Source organism: Lissotriton vulgaris, chromosome 5 (assembly GCF_964263255.1).
Source record: "Lissotriton vulgaris chromosome 5, aLisVul1.2, whole genome shotgun sequence".
Lineage (NCBI taxonomy): Eukaryota > Metazoa > Chordata > Amphibia > Caudata > Salamandridae > Lissotriton > Lissotriton vulgaris.
In genome coordinates, this window is record NC_141693.1 from 180,889,465 (window position 1) to 180,908,981 (window position 19,517).

Consider the following 19,517-nt stretch of genomic DNA (forward strand, 5'->3'; position numbering starts at 1 on the left):
GTATTTACAGTGTTTAAGTTTGACATAAAAAGTAATATTTATTGGAGGAATGAGTCTGGCAGCTGCATACGCTGGCGGTACTGATGGTGGAGTGGGAGAAGCTCAGCTTTGTGTAGTTGAGGAAAGCCCTACTTGTGTATTTAAATGCCTTCTCCTATTGGAGAGAGTCCTGAAAGCTGGAAGTCACCCCCCCCCCCTTTGCCCAGGTCTTATTTCTGCCAGCTGGCAGTGGAAATTGCTCATTGCAGGACCACAGCGAACTGTTCTTAATGTCATTGTGCTGTTTCTTTGTACTATTTATTGTGATCTCTTAATTCACCCTGGATGTTCACCTGGTGAACGTGTGAGCCTGGCAATGGCTGCCTTGAGGATTCGTATGTTGGGTGCATTCTGCTGTGCGCTTTTGCATTCCATCAGTTGTTGATGACGGTTGGAGTCCATTCTAAACTTTGTAGGAAATATTTCTACTGTGGTGGTGCTGTCCGTCAGCTAAGATGAAAGTGAATTTTTATGCCCCTACATGCTGCTCAGCCCCAAAATATGTTAATTGTAGAGAATCATTTCAATGCTCATGCAAGTACTGATGCCTTTTTAGGAGATTTGAGAGCTAAGGTCTCAGATTGAGACTCATGCAGGTTGCTACTAGTTGCAATCCAGGAAGGAATTTCCTAATGTTAATAGAGACTATAGTCCAGACCTAGGTTGTTTTGTTTGATATCAGGGTCTGTTAAATGTTCTGGTTCTCAGAGCAACTTAACATTTAGTTCATGTTGTCTGGAATTTGAGGCTGATGTGCCAACAGGTGCTTATGCAACTGTTTGAGTCTCTGACCATCCATGACTCCTTTATGGTGGATACAAGAATGCTGCCAGCGGCATACAAACTCCTCAGAACTTTCCCAGTTATTACTATTTACATGGTGTGTACCTCTTGGGGATTTTATATGGCCTCCAAGGTGAAGAACATTGGAATTGTGATGAACTTCAACTTTGCCATAAACAGGAAGCTTTTCATAAGACTTGCCCTGTTATTTATCTCCGAGAGAAAGTCCTCTTTCCTTGCTCGCTATTCCCTTATACACAATCTTTGCAACCCCCCGCACCCCAGTATATTTTGGACAACAAAGGGATGAAAAGATATGCACACTCCAAATCCAAGGACTCTGGCAGAGCACGTTGCAGCTTTGGGGGCAAAACAGTTTTAGTACAACAGTTGTTCTGTGGCATGCCTACCACAGGATTGCAGAAAACAGCAAGAACACATACATTTTAGCAACATTTTTTAAACCTTCCAGTTTAATGAAGCCTTTGACGTTCTATCTTAGGCCCCTTATCTCTCTCTTTATGGTACTTATTGGGTGCACTAAAGTCCAGCTTATGAATCATGTACCCCAAGATGAAAAATATCATAGCAACATTTTGATGTGGCATGTGTGCATCTTATTGTATTATTTTAACTTGTTTCTTGGTGCCTGTCTTTACCTAATGAATAGAGCATCAGGACGGGACAGGGCCTGCTCAAATCATTTTCTCAAACAAAAGTAAGGCTCACCTGCACCCTAAGCCAATGAAGACTTTTACACTGAAGGGCATCCTGAGGTTCTTTACTCCTCCCTTTAGTACATAGGCGATGATGCTGTTTTTACAGTCATTAACGAGTGACTGGGTGATGGTAACTTTAATTGCGACATGGAATATTTTATTTTTAGTATTTTACTTTTAGTTCCCTGCCCCCTCGCTGTGCTTGCTTCCCTGCCCCACTACTTCGAGAGAAAGCCCCAGGCTGCTGAAAGGCCGGTGTATGTTGGAAAAAAAACAAATAGGGCTTAGAAAAACAAACGCCTCTCTGCGTGGCTTCCCGCCGGTGAGGGGCGAGGGCGCGTTTCGCCAGGGACCCCCATTGTCATGCGGGAATGTGCGAGGGACTTTCTTCTCATTAGGAGGTGGGGGGTGGAGCGGCCGCCGGGGCAGGGCGTGGTGCTCGGCAGGAGATGCAGAGATAGAAAGAGAAAGGGGGCTCTGTGCCCTTTTCCGAGCCGGGCTAGCCTTCTCTTGTCACTCACCTGGGAATATTTTAAGTGCGCAGTATGGAAATTAGCGAAGACGCTCGTTTTTATACTTTTTGAACCCAAAGCTACTCTTTTTGTTTCTGAAGGAGGGATTTAATTAAGCTATTTGTATTCCAATAAAACACATTTTAATACATTTATAGTACAGATCCAGTAAAAAAAGGTAGCATTCTTCATATATTTGATTAGGCAGGAACACACCCAAAAAGTTCACACTAGTAGTTTAAACTCACTATTTCTAATCATGCATCTTTACTGCTGTTCATCTGTAAAGCTGTAATCATACATATTTTTTGTATTTTGCTGCTTTCACGCCGAGACTATATTATACATAGGGGCCCATACGTGCTCTTGAATATACATTGCGCCACCTGGCAGCTCTGCGACACGAGCTCAGAGGATACTGCCACTACAGTAGCTCGGAGTGTAGTCTGTAAACAGAAAGGTGGGAATAAAGCAAGTGTCAATTGCAGAATAATTGGTACCACTTGGTACCACTGCACCAGCCACACTACTTCCCTACTGACCGTTCTCCACTTCAGCCCCGTCTAAATTACAATTCCTGCTTGTGACCCTTTTGCCTGCTTGTGCTTGTTTTCCTGACCCTGTTGCCTGCTTGTGCCTCCGTGTGCCCCTGTTGCCTGCTTGTGCCTCCGTGTGCCCCTGTCGCCTGTTTGTGCCTCAGTTTTCGTGCCCCTGTTGCCTGCTTGTGCGCCCCTGTTGCCTGCTTGTGCCTCCGTGTGCCCCTGTTGCCTGCTTGTGCCTCCGTGTGCCCCTGTCGCCTGCTTGTGCCTCAGTTTTCGTGCCCCTGTTGCCTGCTTGTGCGCCCCTGTTGCCTGCTTGTGCCTCCGTGTGCCCCTGTTGCCTGCTTGTGCCTCCGTGTGCCCTTGTTGCCTGCTTGTGCCCCTGTTGCCTGCTTGTGCCTCCGTGTGCCCCTGTTGCCTGCTTGTGCCTCCGTGTGCCCCTGTTGCCTGCTTGTGCCTCAGTGTGCCCCTGTTGCCTGCTTGTGCGTCCGTGTGCCCCTGTTGCCTGCTTGTGCCTCAGTGTGCCCCTGTTGCCTGCTTGTGCCATGTGGGTGTGTGTGGAGGGCTCTGTGTGGCTGTGTGTGTGGGGAGGTTTGTGTGGCTGTGTGTGTGGGGAGCTTTGTGTGGCTGTGTGTGTGGGGAGCTTTGTGTGGCTGTGTGTGTGGGGAGCTTTGTGCGGCTGTGTGTGTGGGGAGCTTTGTGCGGCTGTGTGTGTGGGGAGCTTTGTGTGGCTGTGTGTGTGGGGGGGGGCTCTGTGTGTGTCATTTGCGAGAGATAAAGCTAGTGGCATTGTAAATGACAATGCCATTTATTTATGTTAAAAAATACATAAATAAAAATAATGTCAAGAGCAATGCCAATAGCTCTAACTTTAACAAAGGCGAAACCATTGCATTGTAAATGCTTGTTGCTACTGGCTATAGGATTGTCTTATTTGGGACTGGCAGAGGCGCTAATTGTCCCTTATTTGATGCTGTGCTAATTTTGATCCATTTTTGTCTGTACCTTCAGCTGTACTCCCGATGTCCCCACCAACCTCCACGCTTTCTCAGCTATCGGACAGCGGACAGACCCTCAGTGAGGACAGTGGCGTTGACATTGGAGATGGTGTAAATGGGAGCAAGGACAACAGCCCAATTCCCCTGAAAACCAGGAACATTAAGGATGTAAGGAGGAATGAAGGACAGGCAGAGACCGCACCAAAACCAGTAAGTACCTAAGGGGGAGAGACTCATTTGTTGTCTGGATGAAAGGGACATGCTTTGGATGAGGAGGAGAAAGCAAGAGATGAAGTTGTACAGCTGGATGTAAAACCAAGAGAAGAATGGGGTAGCACAAGAAAAATGGGGAACAAGGATAGAGAGAAGCTGATAGGCTAAGCAAGTGGGCAAGACAATTGTTGAGGAGAGAGAAACATGAAGTGAGAAGAAGGGCAAAGAGAATTTAGGTGTAGCGAGTAGGAAAGGCATTGGATGAGGATAGTGATGGAGGTGATGAGGGAATGTGAGTATGTTGAGAAAGGAGCAGCATAGAGAAATATGTTGTTTTGGGACGATTTATAAATAGCAAAGACAATGTGCTGTGTGTGAAGTATTACTAGAGAAGAAAGGGAAAGTGTGTACGAAAGGATATTGGTGAAAAAGAAGATGAAATAATGATGAGGAGAAGATGAAATACTGATGAGAGGAGGAATAGAAGAAGGAAAACGTAAGGAGACAAAATAGGCTAGGATGAAATCAGCAGAGGAAGCAAGTGAAATAGAAGAAAAGCAACAATGGATGAAGTGGGACAGAGTAAACTGTATTTGAACAGAGAGAAGTGTGAAGAGGGAAAAAACGTAAAGGACTGGTGGTTCAATTAAAAAGCATTTGGCCAACTAACTAAATCATCAATTATGAAGTAAAAATCAATCACTGTAGTGATAGGGTCGAATTTTTTTTATTTTTTATTTTTTTATTTTTGCGATTTCTAAAGCGCCTGGTGACCCGTAGGCATCCCCGCGCTATTCAACCTGTAAAGATCCAGAGGAGGGAAGAGGGAGTGCCCTATTTGGGGAACAGGAAGGTTTTGAGTTTCCTGCGGAACACCATGTGGGAGGGTTCCAGGCGTAGACTGAGAGGGAGTGAGTTCCACGCTGTGGAGGCTTTGACCGAAAAGCGGCGACCGCCGGTACGAGCCTTCCTGAATTTGGGCACCGTAGCAAGGTGTTCAGCGTCGGAGCGAAGGGGCCTTGAGGCTTTATATGGGGTGACCATATTTTTAAGCGCGGCAGGGCCAGCTACATTGATAAGCTTGTGGGTAGTACATAGGGCCTTGAACTCTACTCTCTGGCGGACCGGTAGCCAGTGTAGGGCTTTGAGGGCGGGCTTGGCCGACACTCTAGAGGGGAGGTTCATAATGAGCCTGGCCGCCGCATTCTGGGTGCGTTGGAGTTTGGCTAGGGTATACAGAACCGTGAGAGGCAGGGATGAGCAGTTTCTAATACTTTCCTGGTGCCCAGCAGATGATTTTTCCATGTCACATCGTCTGTGGGTCTTCAATCCTAATGAATGTTTCAAGCTGGCATCCTCCCCCACAGGATCTCATCTGGGGTTTGGTTTTACTGCATCATTGATGGATGTCTGGACACTAGACACTGGATCTTAATCCATTTGAGATTTGAAATGTACATTTTCTCTTTTTCTGAGCTGTGTGAATACTTTCACATAGCTATTTGTATGGTCGAATCCATTGACCAGCATTTTAATTACATCGATTCTATGGAATTTTCCTGGAATTTCTTTAAATGTAGGTAGGAGCAGGAACACTGTTGGGAAGCCCAAAGCAGAAATTGATTGTTCTACCAACTCATGGGTTGAGTCAAACCTATTGGCGAACTGGAGGGAGAACACAAATTCTGAGCTGTTACGGGTGTTCATCTCTTCTCTGCCGTCCCTAGGATATTTTATTGGACAAAAACGTCCACCAGGAGCTACTAAATAACAACATTTCTGTTGAATTAACCTATGACTAAAGGATTTATATGCTTCCTTCTTCTTCCATTGTGATCATGTCCAACTGGCGCCATAGATGATTTTACGAGACATCTCAGAGTCTAAAAGTTTCATTGTTTAAAGCTTCTGATCAGATCAGAATTGCATACTCTGCCATCCTCCTCACCTGTGTTGACAGGCCACTGTAGAACATGTGGGCTTCCTTTGAGTTTCTTCATATGAAATGATGAGTTGGCCATGGAGAAAGGCAGGCTTCATTCTTACGCATATAATGAATAGTCTTCAGTATTGCTGATCTCACCGCCAGGAATATGGCCTCTGGAATCCTCTTAAAGATCTTAAGTGTCTCTGAATTCAGTATGCATATTGGTGTCACAACATATTTCAGGACAGAGGCCGACACTACATTGGTAGTCATCAAAGCTGATACTCGCTAAGACGTTGCTGTTTAATCTTTTTATCCAAAAGAAAGCAACTGCACGGCAGCATCATCGAAAAGGACTGTGCCTGCTGCATTAAATGCCTATGGTGATCACCACACCCAGTAAGAGTGCCGCAATCCTACTACAAATAGGTCAGACTCAAGCAGAAGGAGGATGGAGCTTAGTTAGCGTCTAAGCCTTTATGACAAGAACAATTAACATCATACTCCTCTTCTAGAGTTCAGTGCCTCACTAGGATGGATTATGAATGATTTTCCTTTGCAGACAAAAATTAGTGTAGACAATTAGGTGCATAAAAATGCCTTCCAATTCCAAAGTTTAAGATGTTTCTTTAAAGCCACCTTCAATATCAAAAAACATTTACAACTGTTCCATCCTGGCGCAGAAATCTTGCTTAGCAAGGAATTTAATGTATTTATTTCAATTTACTTTATGAGACACACCACTAACTAAATTGTCCCTATTTGCTGATTAAAAGATGAGTAAATACCAAGTACCATAAAATGTACTCCATAATTTCATGAGAAACAATGTGAGAACCTTGACTTAGCCAAGGATCAAAAGAGCGTAAGTAAGCACACTGCAAGGGGTGAACATATGGATCTTCTACTGCCACAAAAATGCAATCATTGCATCCATCCTTAAAGGGCTTTCCTAGATTTTCAAGAAAGAAATGTACTGGATGTTCAGTTTTTCACTACACTTGAAGAGTAACTCCTTACCGAAATCTGTTTTTGTGCACAGCATTGGCTTACGCTCAGCATACTTTAACATCTCTGTGCTTGACATTTCTTTTGCTAATCCAGTTTTATGATAGATGATCAAATGACATTTCGATTATGTTTAAGCCAGCCTTGTGGGTGTTCACCAAATGCCTGTCCTTCTTTATATGTAATCTGTGTTGGTCCTACATGATTTTGCATGTGGGATGCCAGTAAAAAATCGAATCCACTCGGAGTACATTATTCACATGCTGGGGATTTGTTCTAACAAGAGAAAGCTCTTTCTCTGTCTGTTGTAGAGCATCCCGTTCATCAGAGAGCTGATTGACGTTGAAGGTATACCTTTGGCTTGAAGTTGAATGGATACAGTGTCTGCACACAGTGATTATTTCTTTCCATATATCAGCATCTCCTTCATCAAATTCTGGACCGCCTTAGGACGCATGATGAGCGTTTTCCTTTTGCCCTTTGCCTACATTAGAGTATTATCTGTACAAGAGTGCCTCTGCAATCAGTGGGCTCAAGCATCATCCCTCCTCTGGCAGGCTCCTCAGCAAATTGTGAGTATCTGGTGTAAGCTCTACACAGACCTTCTTTCAAGGAAAGGATTTCACCTTCTTTGCATGTGGAGCCCATTCACAACATCTGCCAAGAATAGAAACTAGTGGTAAACGTAATGGGGCAACCCACTGTCCCTCAGAACCTGGGTATACGTATTTGAAAGAAAAAATTAGTTCTGTCGGGGTATCAATTACTTAGGACAAGTAGCAACAGCTTACTTGTAACCAATATGAATGATTTTCAAAGAAAAACAAATAGAGATATAACAGACACCAACATATTTTGGATCAATAATGTATTAAGAGAAAATCAAATAATAAAGGCTGTCTCAATTTACTATTTCAATTGCAATGTGACGTACATGACTGTGGTGAAACAGTGACATGTGGTGAATGGTGATAATTTAGTCCACTATATACAGAAACAATTGTGCAAAGATTTGATAAATGTCCTTATTATTCGCACATATGCTTAATGATCCAATGACGAATGGGACTGTGATCATAAGCGTTGTGGAGACATATACAATACGCCGACATTTTGACCCTGTGTATCGCGCAAAAGTGAAAATGTGTCAAGGCGGGTCTTCCTCAGGGCAGGAGGGGGGAGAGATGGCAGCCTAAGGATTGATTGAAAGAGCAGCGTCAGGTGAGTGGTATAAAACAGAAGTGTGAGTTCACTGTTTGGCTTTCAAGGCATAAAGCTTACCCAAAAGCAGATTCCTAGGTAGCCCTGCGAATAATAATTTCTTGGTCAGGTATGGGTTGGAGAATGAATCATAAGGCTCTCCACCAGCCGGTTTGGAGCCTATGGGAAAGTGAAGAACTGAATCAGTGACTGACAATAGTGCTATTGCTGAATTTACAACACGAGTCTTGGAGGGCTGTGACATACCTCAAAGATATACTGTATTTGACTTCCTCCCGTCGGTTGGAGTCGTGTTTGTTCCAGTCCGATGTGTTTCTAAAATAAATAATGAGCAGTGCATAAGTCATGGTTTTAAAATAACACGAGAGCGCAAAGCGCGCTTCATTCAAGGATCCCTAATTAGTTCTCACCATGATCTGGAATTCAGGCCTCCTTCCGGTTTATTTCCTAGAAACTAAGCAACAGCCCCTCTCTCAGCTCCAACGTAGGGTGGTGATGGCTATTTTGAAGGTTTTCCTGCAGATACCACTGAACAAATGCATGTGGATAAAGACCGGCAGTTTTACATTACTGGTTATTCATGGCATGTCAGAGTCTCATACCAGCTCTACTAAACTCGGTCCTCATTCTAATAACCCTTAAAGGGGCTCCTATAGAGAACAATGGCTAGGCATCTCATGAAAAGGAAGCCAGTCAAGAAGAGGACTACAGTACATTGTCATTGTCAACTATGGCTAACCTGAAGCTTCTTAACTTTGCCTTCATATTTCCAGAGGGGCTCAGTGGGAAAAGACAATTTTCTTCTTTTTGAGGCGATTTTTCTTCTTTTGCTCCTATACTTCAATGCATACATTTATCCAGAAACCAATACACTGACATAGGCCAGCCATGATTGATAATCAGAACATCTTGATTATTGATGAATGCTTGAAAGATCTTAAAAAGTAGGAAGGACTGTTCCTCATTGCGAGAGAGCCTCACTATATGAAATGAAATGAATGAAGCTTATATAGCGCATGACTTACCCTGGGGCATCTCCGCGCTTGCTTATGGAACCCGTACTGGTATTCCCCTGTGAGATAACCCTGGCAGGGTATCCACAAGGTGAAAGCCAGGCATCCCACCGCGAGGGGCCGTTGTGGAGATTAAGCAAGCTATTGCCCAGAGTCGCAGAGTGTGAACCCGTGAGTCGAGAAGGCACCGGAGCGAGAATTAACGAGTCCGTGGAATTTTTGAGCCCAAGACCCGCCGAGGTGGGAAATTGAACCCTGGTCCAGGGCCGAACTCAAGCTCCAGGTCTGCCGCCTCTAACCCCTGAGCCACACTTCTCTGCTATATCTGACTATGAATTTCTTGCACATTCTGATTGAAGCTGAGAGTTCTTGTAAGTAAACTCGTTTAAATGGAAGATGTTTGTATGTGCTGCCTCACAGTGACCAAGATTTTATTTCTGTTGATATAAAAGCAACTCTCCATTTTTATCATCCCTTGAAAAAAAGACAGTTCCATTGTTCCTCCACTAGGGCCACTCGTGTTTATTCTATCATTTAGGAGTTGTTCCCCGTTTCCAATACTGTTGTAAAGAAAATGTGTGGCTGCTTGCAGTATCTCAGTCATCTGTGTATTTCACTCCATCAACAAGCTTGTGCATCAGATGTTAATTTGCTGTTGACGCTTCTGTTAACTCTGTGGGCCCGATTCACAGAATGAATTTAAGACTCAATCCTAAACTTACTACTATTTTGGTATTCCCAGAATGCACTTACTACTTTTGGCATTCACAGAATGCACTTACTACTTTTGGTATTCACAGAATGAACTTACTACTTTTGGTATTCACAGAATGAACTTACTACTTTTGGTATTCACAGAAGTTAGGATTTTGTCTTAAGTTTGTCTTAAGACAAACTTAAAGCAGACTTAAGTTAGGATTTTGTCTTAGTCTGTCTTAAGTCTGTCTTAAGTCTATCTTAAGTCTGTCTTAAGTTTGTCTTAAGACAAACTTAAGACAAAATCCTAACTTCTGTGAATACCAATAGTAGTAAGTGCATTCTGTGAATAACAAAATAGTAGTAAGTTTAGGATTTCATTCTGTGAATTGGGCCCTGTGTTCGGAGCCAAAGCATGTGGGTAATATGAGACACATTGTGTAAAAAGTTGTTTATATTAGGAATTAGTTCACCAAGGAGAACCTGTAAAAATTAGATCATGTCACTACCCCCTATACTATAGAAACGTATTGCATCTCAGTAAGCCTCACAAAATACCCAGATTGGCTTCACTTCCTTATACATGTGTTTATGGCATGTACTGAGTACTAATCTGACATGGGCAACAAAGAGCTTCCCAACAAACAGGTATAATCAGGAACGCTTTGATATGAAAACATGAAGCAAAAAACACACGCTGTACACATTTTCTCAATAATTTCTTATACTTCTACCTTATTGCATATTAACCTATACTGTAGAGCATGCAGTGATTCTAGGAAATATTACATGTTTCTAACATTAGTACTAACGTTTTGCCATCTACTTTAGAGTCTTGTGCATTTCTCCTCTTCGAAGTGCGAGTACACTGACGCCAAGACAGCTGTAGGAGGTGGAAAATCTCTTTGCAGACGGGGAGGATATTATATTTACTTGTTGTTGTGGGGTTATAGATGCCCCTGCTCTTCTGTTAATCTGCTTATCTGCAGCTTCTACCCCCAGTTCTGCATCCTATAACTACAGTTCTGACTGAGCACTTTACTCTGGATAAACAGATCAATCTCCTACGTTATCTGTACCTGTCTGGAGTGTGACCACCTCTGCCTTCTATTGATACGATAGAGTTAACGCAATCCTACATATTACGTCTCCCCTGCAGGCTGTAAGAAATTTAATCAACCAGCAATTTGGAGACTCCGTGTTTGTTGAAAACACTTGGATTCCATATGGGACTCCCCAATCAGACTTTCTAGAAACTTAATCAACCAGCAACTTGGAGATTCCGTGTCTGTTGAATATACTTGGCATCCACACGGGACTCCCCTATAAGACTTTCTAGGCCTGACGAAGTTCATACGAGAATGAAACGCGTTGGCTGAGGCCGTTTAAAGAATTGGAATAATAAAAGAATTTTTTTAAACATCACAACTTTCTTGGACTTCTACTTTTTGTGCACCATCCCTACTTATAAGAATTTCTCCTTAATGAGCCTGTCAGAACACCCCATTGTGCCAAAACGATTTTCAGCTTCAAAAAGGAATCTCAAGTGGGGCCCGGTGGCAGAGGAGTTTGCAACCTTATCAATATAAACCAGATACAAAAAAAATGCACATTGGAATAATATATTGAAAGGTCATGAAAAGGATGATTCATTATTGTGTGCAAGGGTCCGATATCAGATTATTTGGCGTATTTTGAACATTCATCTGTAAAATGCTATTGTTACAAGTAAGTAACTATTACATTCTGGTGAGCAGTGTGGAGGTGACTGACAACGGAAGGAAAGGCGCTCATTATTGAGCAGAGGAGAAAGAAAAAAGATCCTTGCTGCTGGCCAGTGGCGTCACTAGGGGGGTGCGGGGGGTGCGGAGCGCACCGGGTGACACCATCACCTGGGGTGACACCGTGACACCTCCGTTTGAACCACGGACGTGTGCGCTGCAAAAGCTCGCATCACTGGCGACGCCTGCAGTGCTCTGCTCCAAGATATATGTTGCTGCCAGTGCCAGCAGCTGCCCTTCATAAATAGTTAATCACTGTGAGAGAGACTGAGAGACAGCAGCGCTAGGTGGCTACAATGTAAAGATCCTTCTGCTGGCTCCAGGTTGGCGCTGCAATTTCCTGCCGCGCCGTGTAAGTTTATACAGTTATGCTGCCAATTAATTACGAGGGCGGCCTCGGGGGGGAGGGGGCCTTGCCGTCACGTCCGGAGGAAGTAGTGAGCACACTGAGGCAGAAGCGGCAGGGGACTCAAATCGAATCAGGGAGTCCTTGCCGTGGCGTCAAAAAACAACCAAATTACCATAAAACCAGCCGACAAAGGCGGGGCAATTGTATTACAAAACACCACGGATTACAGGAATGAATGTCTCCGTTTACTAGGGGACACAAGAAACTACGCCAAACTGGAAGAAGACCCAACAGAACGTCTAAGGATCTCAATTGCATACCTGACAGAGGAATGTCAAGCCATTGATTGGCTAAGTAAAAAAGAAATTGAGTTCTTAACAAACAAAAAACCAACAATACCATACTTCTATACTATCCCCAAAATACACAAGAGATTGGAGAACCCACCAGGGAGGCCCATAGTCTCGGGGATAGGCTCGATTCTAGAGCCACTTTCACAATTCGCAGATGCTTTTCTCAGACCTCTTGTTCAGAAAACAGACACATACTTGAAGGATACCAAGGACGTACTGTGCCTGTTACAAGACTTAACCTTTGACGCGACATCCAGCCTTCTGATAAGTCTGGATGTCGAAAGTCTATATACCAGCTTGCCACACAGAGAGACTTTACAGATTCTAGAGGAAGTATTATACGAAAGTGAATGGGAATTCCATACTCCTCGCCATGTAGTACTTGAATGTTGCCAACTAGCACTGTGTGAAAACTTTTTTCGCTTCGAATCTACCCTTTATAAACAACAACATGGGACCAGTATGGGCAGTACTTTTGCGCCGAGCATAGCCGGGTTGTACGTCCATCAACTGGAGAAAAATAAGATACTGAATGAAAGGAACCCACACAGACACCAGATCCTACATTGGAAACGCTATATCGACGATATTCTGTTGATATGGCAAGGCACAGAAGAAGAGGCGCAGACCTTTCTCTCCTGGCTTAATACACAGGATCCCTTCCTCAAGTTTACCTGCTCAATGAGCAAGTCCGATCTAGTTTTTCTAGATCTAAACATCCATGCTGAGTCAGGCAGACTGGTGACTACAACCCATTTTAAAGAGACAGCAAGGAACTGTCTCTTAACGTTTGACAGTTTCCACCCTCGCCATCTCAAACAAAACCTGCCATTTGGACAATTCCTTCGTCTGCGCAGAAATTGTAGCAAAAAATCTGACTACCTAACACAAGCGGAAGACTTAAGCAACAAGCTGAGAAACAGAAAATACCCAGAAAAATTAATCAAAGAGGCTAAAAAACGGGCAGCAAACAACAACAGGGAAGCATTACTGGAACCAAAAGAGAGAACGCAATCAGAGGACAAAAAACCAATCTGCATCACCACGTACAATCAAGTTTCTGACAGTGTGTCCAAAATAATCAGAAAACATTGGCCAATACTTAACAGCGGCGGCCTCCACATACCCACTCCCATGTTCAGTCATAGGCGGGGTAAAAATCTAAAGGATTATTTGGTACATACCCGTCCAACACCCACAACCCAAACAGTGAGATCCCAACCACTACCTGATGGGCATTTTCCATGCAACAATTGCAGTGTTTGTCATTTGACTTCTCCAACCAAGAGCGTGACTTTTAACAACAACACGAAATGGGAACTAAAGGGTTTTTCAAATTGCAATACAAGTGGGGTTGTATACCTAATAACCTGCACGTGCAACCTTCACTATGTAGGAATGACCACTAGGAAGGTCAGTACTCGTATTGTAGAACACAGAAGCAACATCCGGTGTAAGCGAGCAACAACAAGAATGACCACCCACTTCATTGAACACAACCACACCCCAAATGATCTAACGTGGGTAGTCATCGAAACAGTGAGGAATAAAGACAATCTGGAACGGGTCCTCCACGAAAGAGAACAAAGATGGGTGTTTCGCCTACATACGGACACCCAGGGACTTAATGATGAAATCCCTTGGGGAGCCTTCCGCCCATAGACCACCCTTTTTCTTTTCTGAATAAATTCGAGATGGTATAACCATACCTACTTTAACATCATGGTAATACCTCCCATTAGAATCTGCATACTTGAGAACATAACCCATCACCTTGAACACCTTTTTTTAATAAAGATGAAGCACAGACTTCCCTGAAAAGACAGCTACCAACCTTCCCACCTCCAAATGTAAACATAACCCGTTTTTTCATGAAAAAAGCCTAGCCCTTTGCAACAAATTCCATCCAACCGAGAAAAAATACCTGTGTTCTAAATTAGTGTTTTATAACGCCCCAATTAACAGTATCACTGGTAAATATTCCTTATTGTGCAACCCAGCCTAATTCGGTAGAAATTTTGTCCTTTTGGTAACATTCGCGCTAACCGCGATCACATACCATCAAGATGGCCGCCCAAGGTGAGCGCTCTAGTCTCCCGGCAACCCGGAAGCACGCGCGTTTAAATGCACCGCGAGCCCGATTTCAAATCAGTATGCGGTCCGGCGAGGAGATACCAGGTAGTACCGAGCGGGTCTGCCGATAGGAAGTAAGTGTACTAGTGGCGATAGACTGCAAGGAAACCGGCATTTCCGAGTGACAACTGGGGAAAGGGCCTTCTAACTCTAAACTTTGATAACCCTTTTCAGCAATGTTTCCACGAGGCGTTCCTGCCCTTGCCTAAGACCATGGGGTGTAATTCTATACTCATTTATGTAAATATAACCACCTGCCATTTTTTCTTCGTGTGTATATGTTGTGTGTGTTTTGTCAATAGTCACCTTTAGTCTGTGTGTTTTATGTGTGAAACCACTAAACCACTTTATTCACAGTGATTTATTTCTCTACACCGGTATGACAACTAGCACGCATCAGTATGATGTCATGGGCACACTCACGCCCTAGCTAGAATGAGATGCATGTGAGTTGTTCCCCTTCTTGGAAGGGGTTGTCCATCAAATAACAACTGTTATTCTATTTTACAGAAATCGAAGTGAAACACAAAACGTATGTATAATAATACGCATGTTTATTGACAACAGCGTTCACTGCAAATAAGTATTTTTTAGCAATACTTTTTCATTTGAAAAACAGGAGTGGCAATACAGGGCTGGACCCTGTATGGTCCTGAAGAAAAGCTTAGGGGAGCTTGAAACATGTTGACCTTTAACACTGATCTAACTCAGTAAAAGTTAGAAGACAGTGTTACCCCTTTTTAATTTTTTATACCACACTAGGAGCGAAAATAAATTGTTGAGGCCCACTAGCACGGTATATTTTAATTCCACACCCACTCCATCATCATTACACATGCACCACACATAGTCATCTCACAAAACTAGTGCTCCAGCGTAGTCGCCTTGTCGCAGCACGCCCCTTTTCGTAGAGAACTGGGATGGCCCCAATGATGAAGCATGTCACCGTGGGGCAACCCCGGTGAGTGAGGGGACTCTAAAAAGAAATTTTTCTTTTTCTTACACATCTTTGGTACACACTGACTCAATAAGCAGTGACCATACGAACACCTACCAGGTCTCTGGACCCTTGACATAGGGTTCCTGTATTTCGTACACAGACCGGAGGACGACCTGGTCTGGTTTAACCTCCTTCTCCCTCCTCTTTTGTTTATGCATTCAGCAGCCACGGGCTGCGGGAGTCTTTTTCTCTAAAACGTAGATCAATAGACTGGTATACACCAGGTTGATCTAAAGACTAAGACAACACACACGTAGAATCACAAAAAGAACCATGGCACAGAACACAGGACTATCCTTCTCGGAGGATGAAGTAGATAGAGCCATTGCCTCCATGTTACCACATACAGGAGCACCCACAGGAGAAAACAGCGATGCGAGCCAGTGTTGGGACGAATTGACTGAATTAAAGAGAACACAAATAAAAACATTGATCCATGGCGTCATGATGGCGGAGTATTTACAAGCCAATACAGCACCAAGGGGCCTCATAGTCAGGAATGAACCTTTTATATTCCAGCACGACAAACAATTCAAGCTGGACTGGTCACAAATATCCTGGCATTGTACCAGAGATTGGCTGGTCCTGATTATCAAAACCGCGACCAGATTAGTAGATTCCCTAAAGGAAGAGATAAATTCCATGGAGATACGCCTCAAGTCTTTTCAAACTCCAGCAGAATTAACAAAAAGACTTAATGAGCTGAATAAAACAATGTCTGAATTTGAAATCAGCCTAAAGGATTCAAAATACATAAAATTATCCAAAGATAAAAAAGCATTTGCTCATGAAAAAGTGTATCCCTACATTAGGGACGATTACAGAACCAGTAATAAGAACCCTGGATACAACACTGACAGTGATGGCTCGGACACAGGATCAAATAGCTCGGGGGGATCAAGTAATTATAACACCACCCCCAACAGAAGACCCAGAAGAGGAAGAGGGAATACAAGGGGTTTCAGAGGAAACCAAGCACCGATGTGGCCCATGTATCAAGACCCATACAATTATTGCCCTCCGCCCCCGCCTTTTTTCTACGGCCCACCCATGTACAACCAACCCAACTACCAAAACTGGGGAAATGACCAAGGAAATCAAGGAAACCAAAGGAAACCTTTTTTAGGGAGAGGCCGCCAGGCACAAAGAGCAAAAAACAAACCCAACCAGGGAGTACAATGGGCAGAACCAGTGGTGACAACAACACGTCACACGCGGAGCAAAGGCCCGCCGGAACCAACCACGAGCACCAGCTCGATTTAGTAGTAAATCTATCCTCACTATGCCTCACGGCTATGCAGATCCAAGTGCTCAATAAAGGCTTAGGATTTGTTCCCACCCCAACCACAGACAAGTTCAAACTATGCTGTGAATTGAAAGAATTCCTGAGGAAGATCAAATTACAGGTTTTCTTTCAAGACAAAGACTCAACAGAACAAACAAAGAGTGACACGGGTTTACATAAAAAATCAAACTTTGTCCCTCCATCACACAACCTACCTGTGGAGGTATTAACCTTTGAAAAAGCGGTCATGAGAGAAGTTCAGGAGCTAGACCCGCGAGCTATAAAGGTATTTCATAACACCAGTAAAGCTGAACAATCTGCGCTACAGGAACTGTCAAAAAACAACCAAATTACCATAAAACCAGCCGACAAAGGCGGGGCAATTGTATTACAAAACACCACGGATTACAGGAATGAATGTCTCCGTTTACTAGGGGACACAAGAAACTACGCCAAACTGGAAGAAGACCCAACAGAACGTCTAAGGATCTCAATTGCATACCTGACAGAGGAATGTCAAGCCAATGATTGGCTAAGTAAAAAAGAAATTGAGTTCTTAACAAACAAAAAACCAACAATACCATACTTCTATACTATCCCCAAAATACACAAGAGATTGGAGAACCCACCAGGGAGGCCCATAGTCTCGGGGATAGGCTCGATTCTAGAGCCACTTTCACAATTCGCAGATGCTTTTCTCAGACCTCTTGTTCAGAAAACAGACACATACTTGAAGGATACCAAGGACGTACTGTGCCTGTTACAAGACTTAACCTTTGACGCGACATCCAGCCTTCTGATAAGTCTGGATGTCGAAAGTCTATATACCAGCTTGCCACACAGAGAGACTTTACAGATTCTAGAGGAAGTATTATACGAAAGTGAATGGGAATTCCATACTCCTCGCCATGTAGTACTTGAATGTTGCCAACTAGCACTGTGTGAAAACTTTTTTCGCTTCGAATCTACCCTTTATAAACAACAACATGGGACCAGTATGGGCAGTACTTTTGCGCCGAGCATAGCCGGGTTGTACGTCCATCAACTGGAGAAAAATAAGATACTGAATGAAAGGAACCCACACAGACACCAGATCCTACATTGGAAACGCTATATCGACGATATTCTGTTGATATGGCAAGGCACAGAAGAAGAGGCGCAGACCTTTCTCTCCTGGCTTAATACACAGGATCCCTTCCTCAAGTTTACCTGCTCAATGAGCAAGTCCGATCTAGTTTTTCTAGATCCAAACATCCATGCTGAGTCAGGCAGACTGGTGACTACAACCCATTTTAAAGAGACAGCAAGGAACTGTCTCTTAACGTTTGACAGTTTCCACCCTCGCCATCTCAAACAAAACCTGCCATTTGGACAATTCCTTCGTCTGCGCAGAAATTGTAGCAAAAAATCTGACTACCTAACACAAGCGGAAGACTTAAGCAACAAGCTGAGAAACAGAAAATACCCAGAAAAATTAATCAAAGAGGCTAAAAAACGGGCAGCAAACAACAACAGGGAAGCATTACTGGAACCAAAAGAGAGAACGCAATCAGAGGACAAAAAACCAATCTGCATCACCACGTACAATCAAGTTTCTGACAGTGTGTCCAAAATAATCAGAAAACATTGGCCAATACTTAACAGCGGCGGCCTCCACATACCCACTCCCATGTTCAGTCATAGGCGGGGTAAAAATCTAAAGGATTATTTGGTACATACCCGTCCAACACCCACAACCCAAACAGTGAGATCCCAACCACTACCTGATGGGCATTTTCCATGCAACAATTGCAGTGTTTGTCATTTGACTTCTCCAACCAAGAGCGTGACTTTTAACAACAACACGAAATGGGAACTAAAGGGTTTTTCAAATTGCAATACAAGTGGGGTTGTATACCTAATAACCTGCACGTGCAACCTTCACTATGTAGGAATGACCACTAGGAAGGTCAGTACTCGTATTGTAGAACACAGAAGCAACATCCGGTGTAAGCGAGCAACAACAAGAATGACCACCCACTTCATTGAACACAACCACACCCCAAATGATCTAACGTGGGTAGTCATCGAAACAGTGAGGAATAAAGACAATCTGGAACGGGTCCTCCACGAAAGAGAACAAAGATGGGTGTTTCGCCTACATACGGACACCCAGGGACTTAATGATGAAATCCCTTGGGGAGCCTTCCGCCCATAGACCACCCTTTTTCTTTTCTGAATAAATTCGAGATGGTATAACCATACCTACTTTAACATCATGGTAATACCTCCCATTAGAATCTGCATACTTGAGAACATAACCCATCACCTTGAACACCTTTTTTTAATAAAGATGAAGCACAGACTTCCCTGAAAAGACAGCTACCAACCTTCCCACCTCCAAATGTAAACATAACCCGTTTTTTCATGAAAAAAGCCTAGCCCTTTGCAACAAATTCCATCCAACCGAGAAAAAATACCTGTGTTCTAAATTAGTGTTTTATAACGCCCCAATTAACAGTATCACTGGTAAATATTCCTTATTGTGCAACCCAGCCTAATTCGGTAGAAATTTTGTCCTTTTGGTAACATTCGCGCTAACCGCGATCACATACCATCAAGATGGCCGCCCAAGGTGAGCGCTCTAGTATCCCGGCAACCCGGAAGCACGCGCGTTTAAATGCACCGCGAGCCCGATTTCAAATCAGTATGCGGTCCGGCGAGGAGATACCAGGTAGTACCGAGCGGGTCTGCCGATAGGAAGTAAGTGTACTAGTGGCGATAGACTGCAAGGAAACCGGCATTTCCGAGTGACAACTGGGGAAAGGGCCTTCTAACTCTAAACTTTGATAACCCTTTTCAGCAATGTTTCCACGAGGCGTTCCTGCCCTTGCCTAAGACCATGGGGTGTAATTCTATACTCATTTATGTAAATATAACCACCTGCCATTTTTTCTTCGTGTGTATAT

The 19,517-nt window shown here is 43.6% G+C and overlaps 1 protein-coding gene across 1 annotated transcript in view; it reads left to right on the plus strand.

Moving 5' to 3' along the window:
- Window positions 1-19,517, plus strand: part of WHRN (whirlin) — a 963,606-nt gene that overhangs the window by 924,026 nt on the left and 20,063 nt on the right. The window contains exon 11 of the mRNA XM_086919999.1: window positions 3,604-3,800. Within this exon, the coding sequence (XP_086776125.1) occupies window positions 3,604-3,800 (197 nt within the window). The remainder of the gene's footprint in view (window positions 1-3,603; window positions 3,801-19,517) is intronic.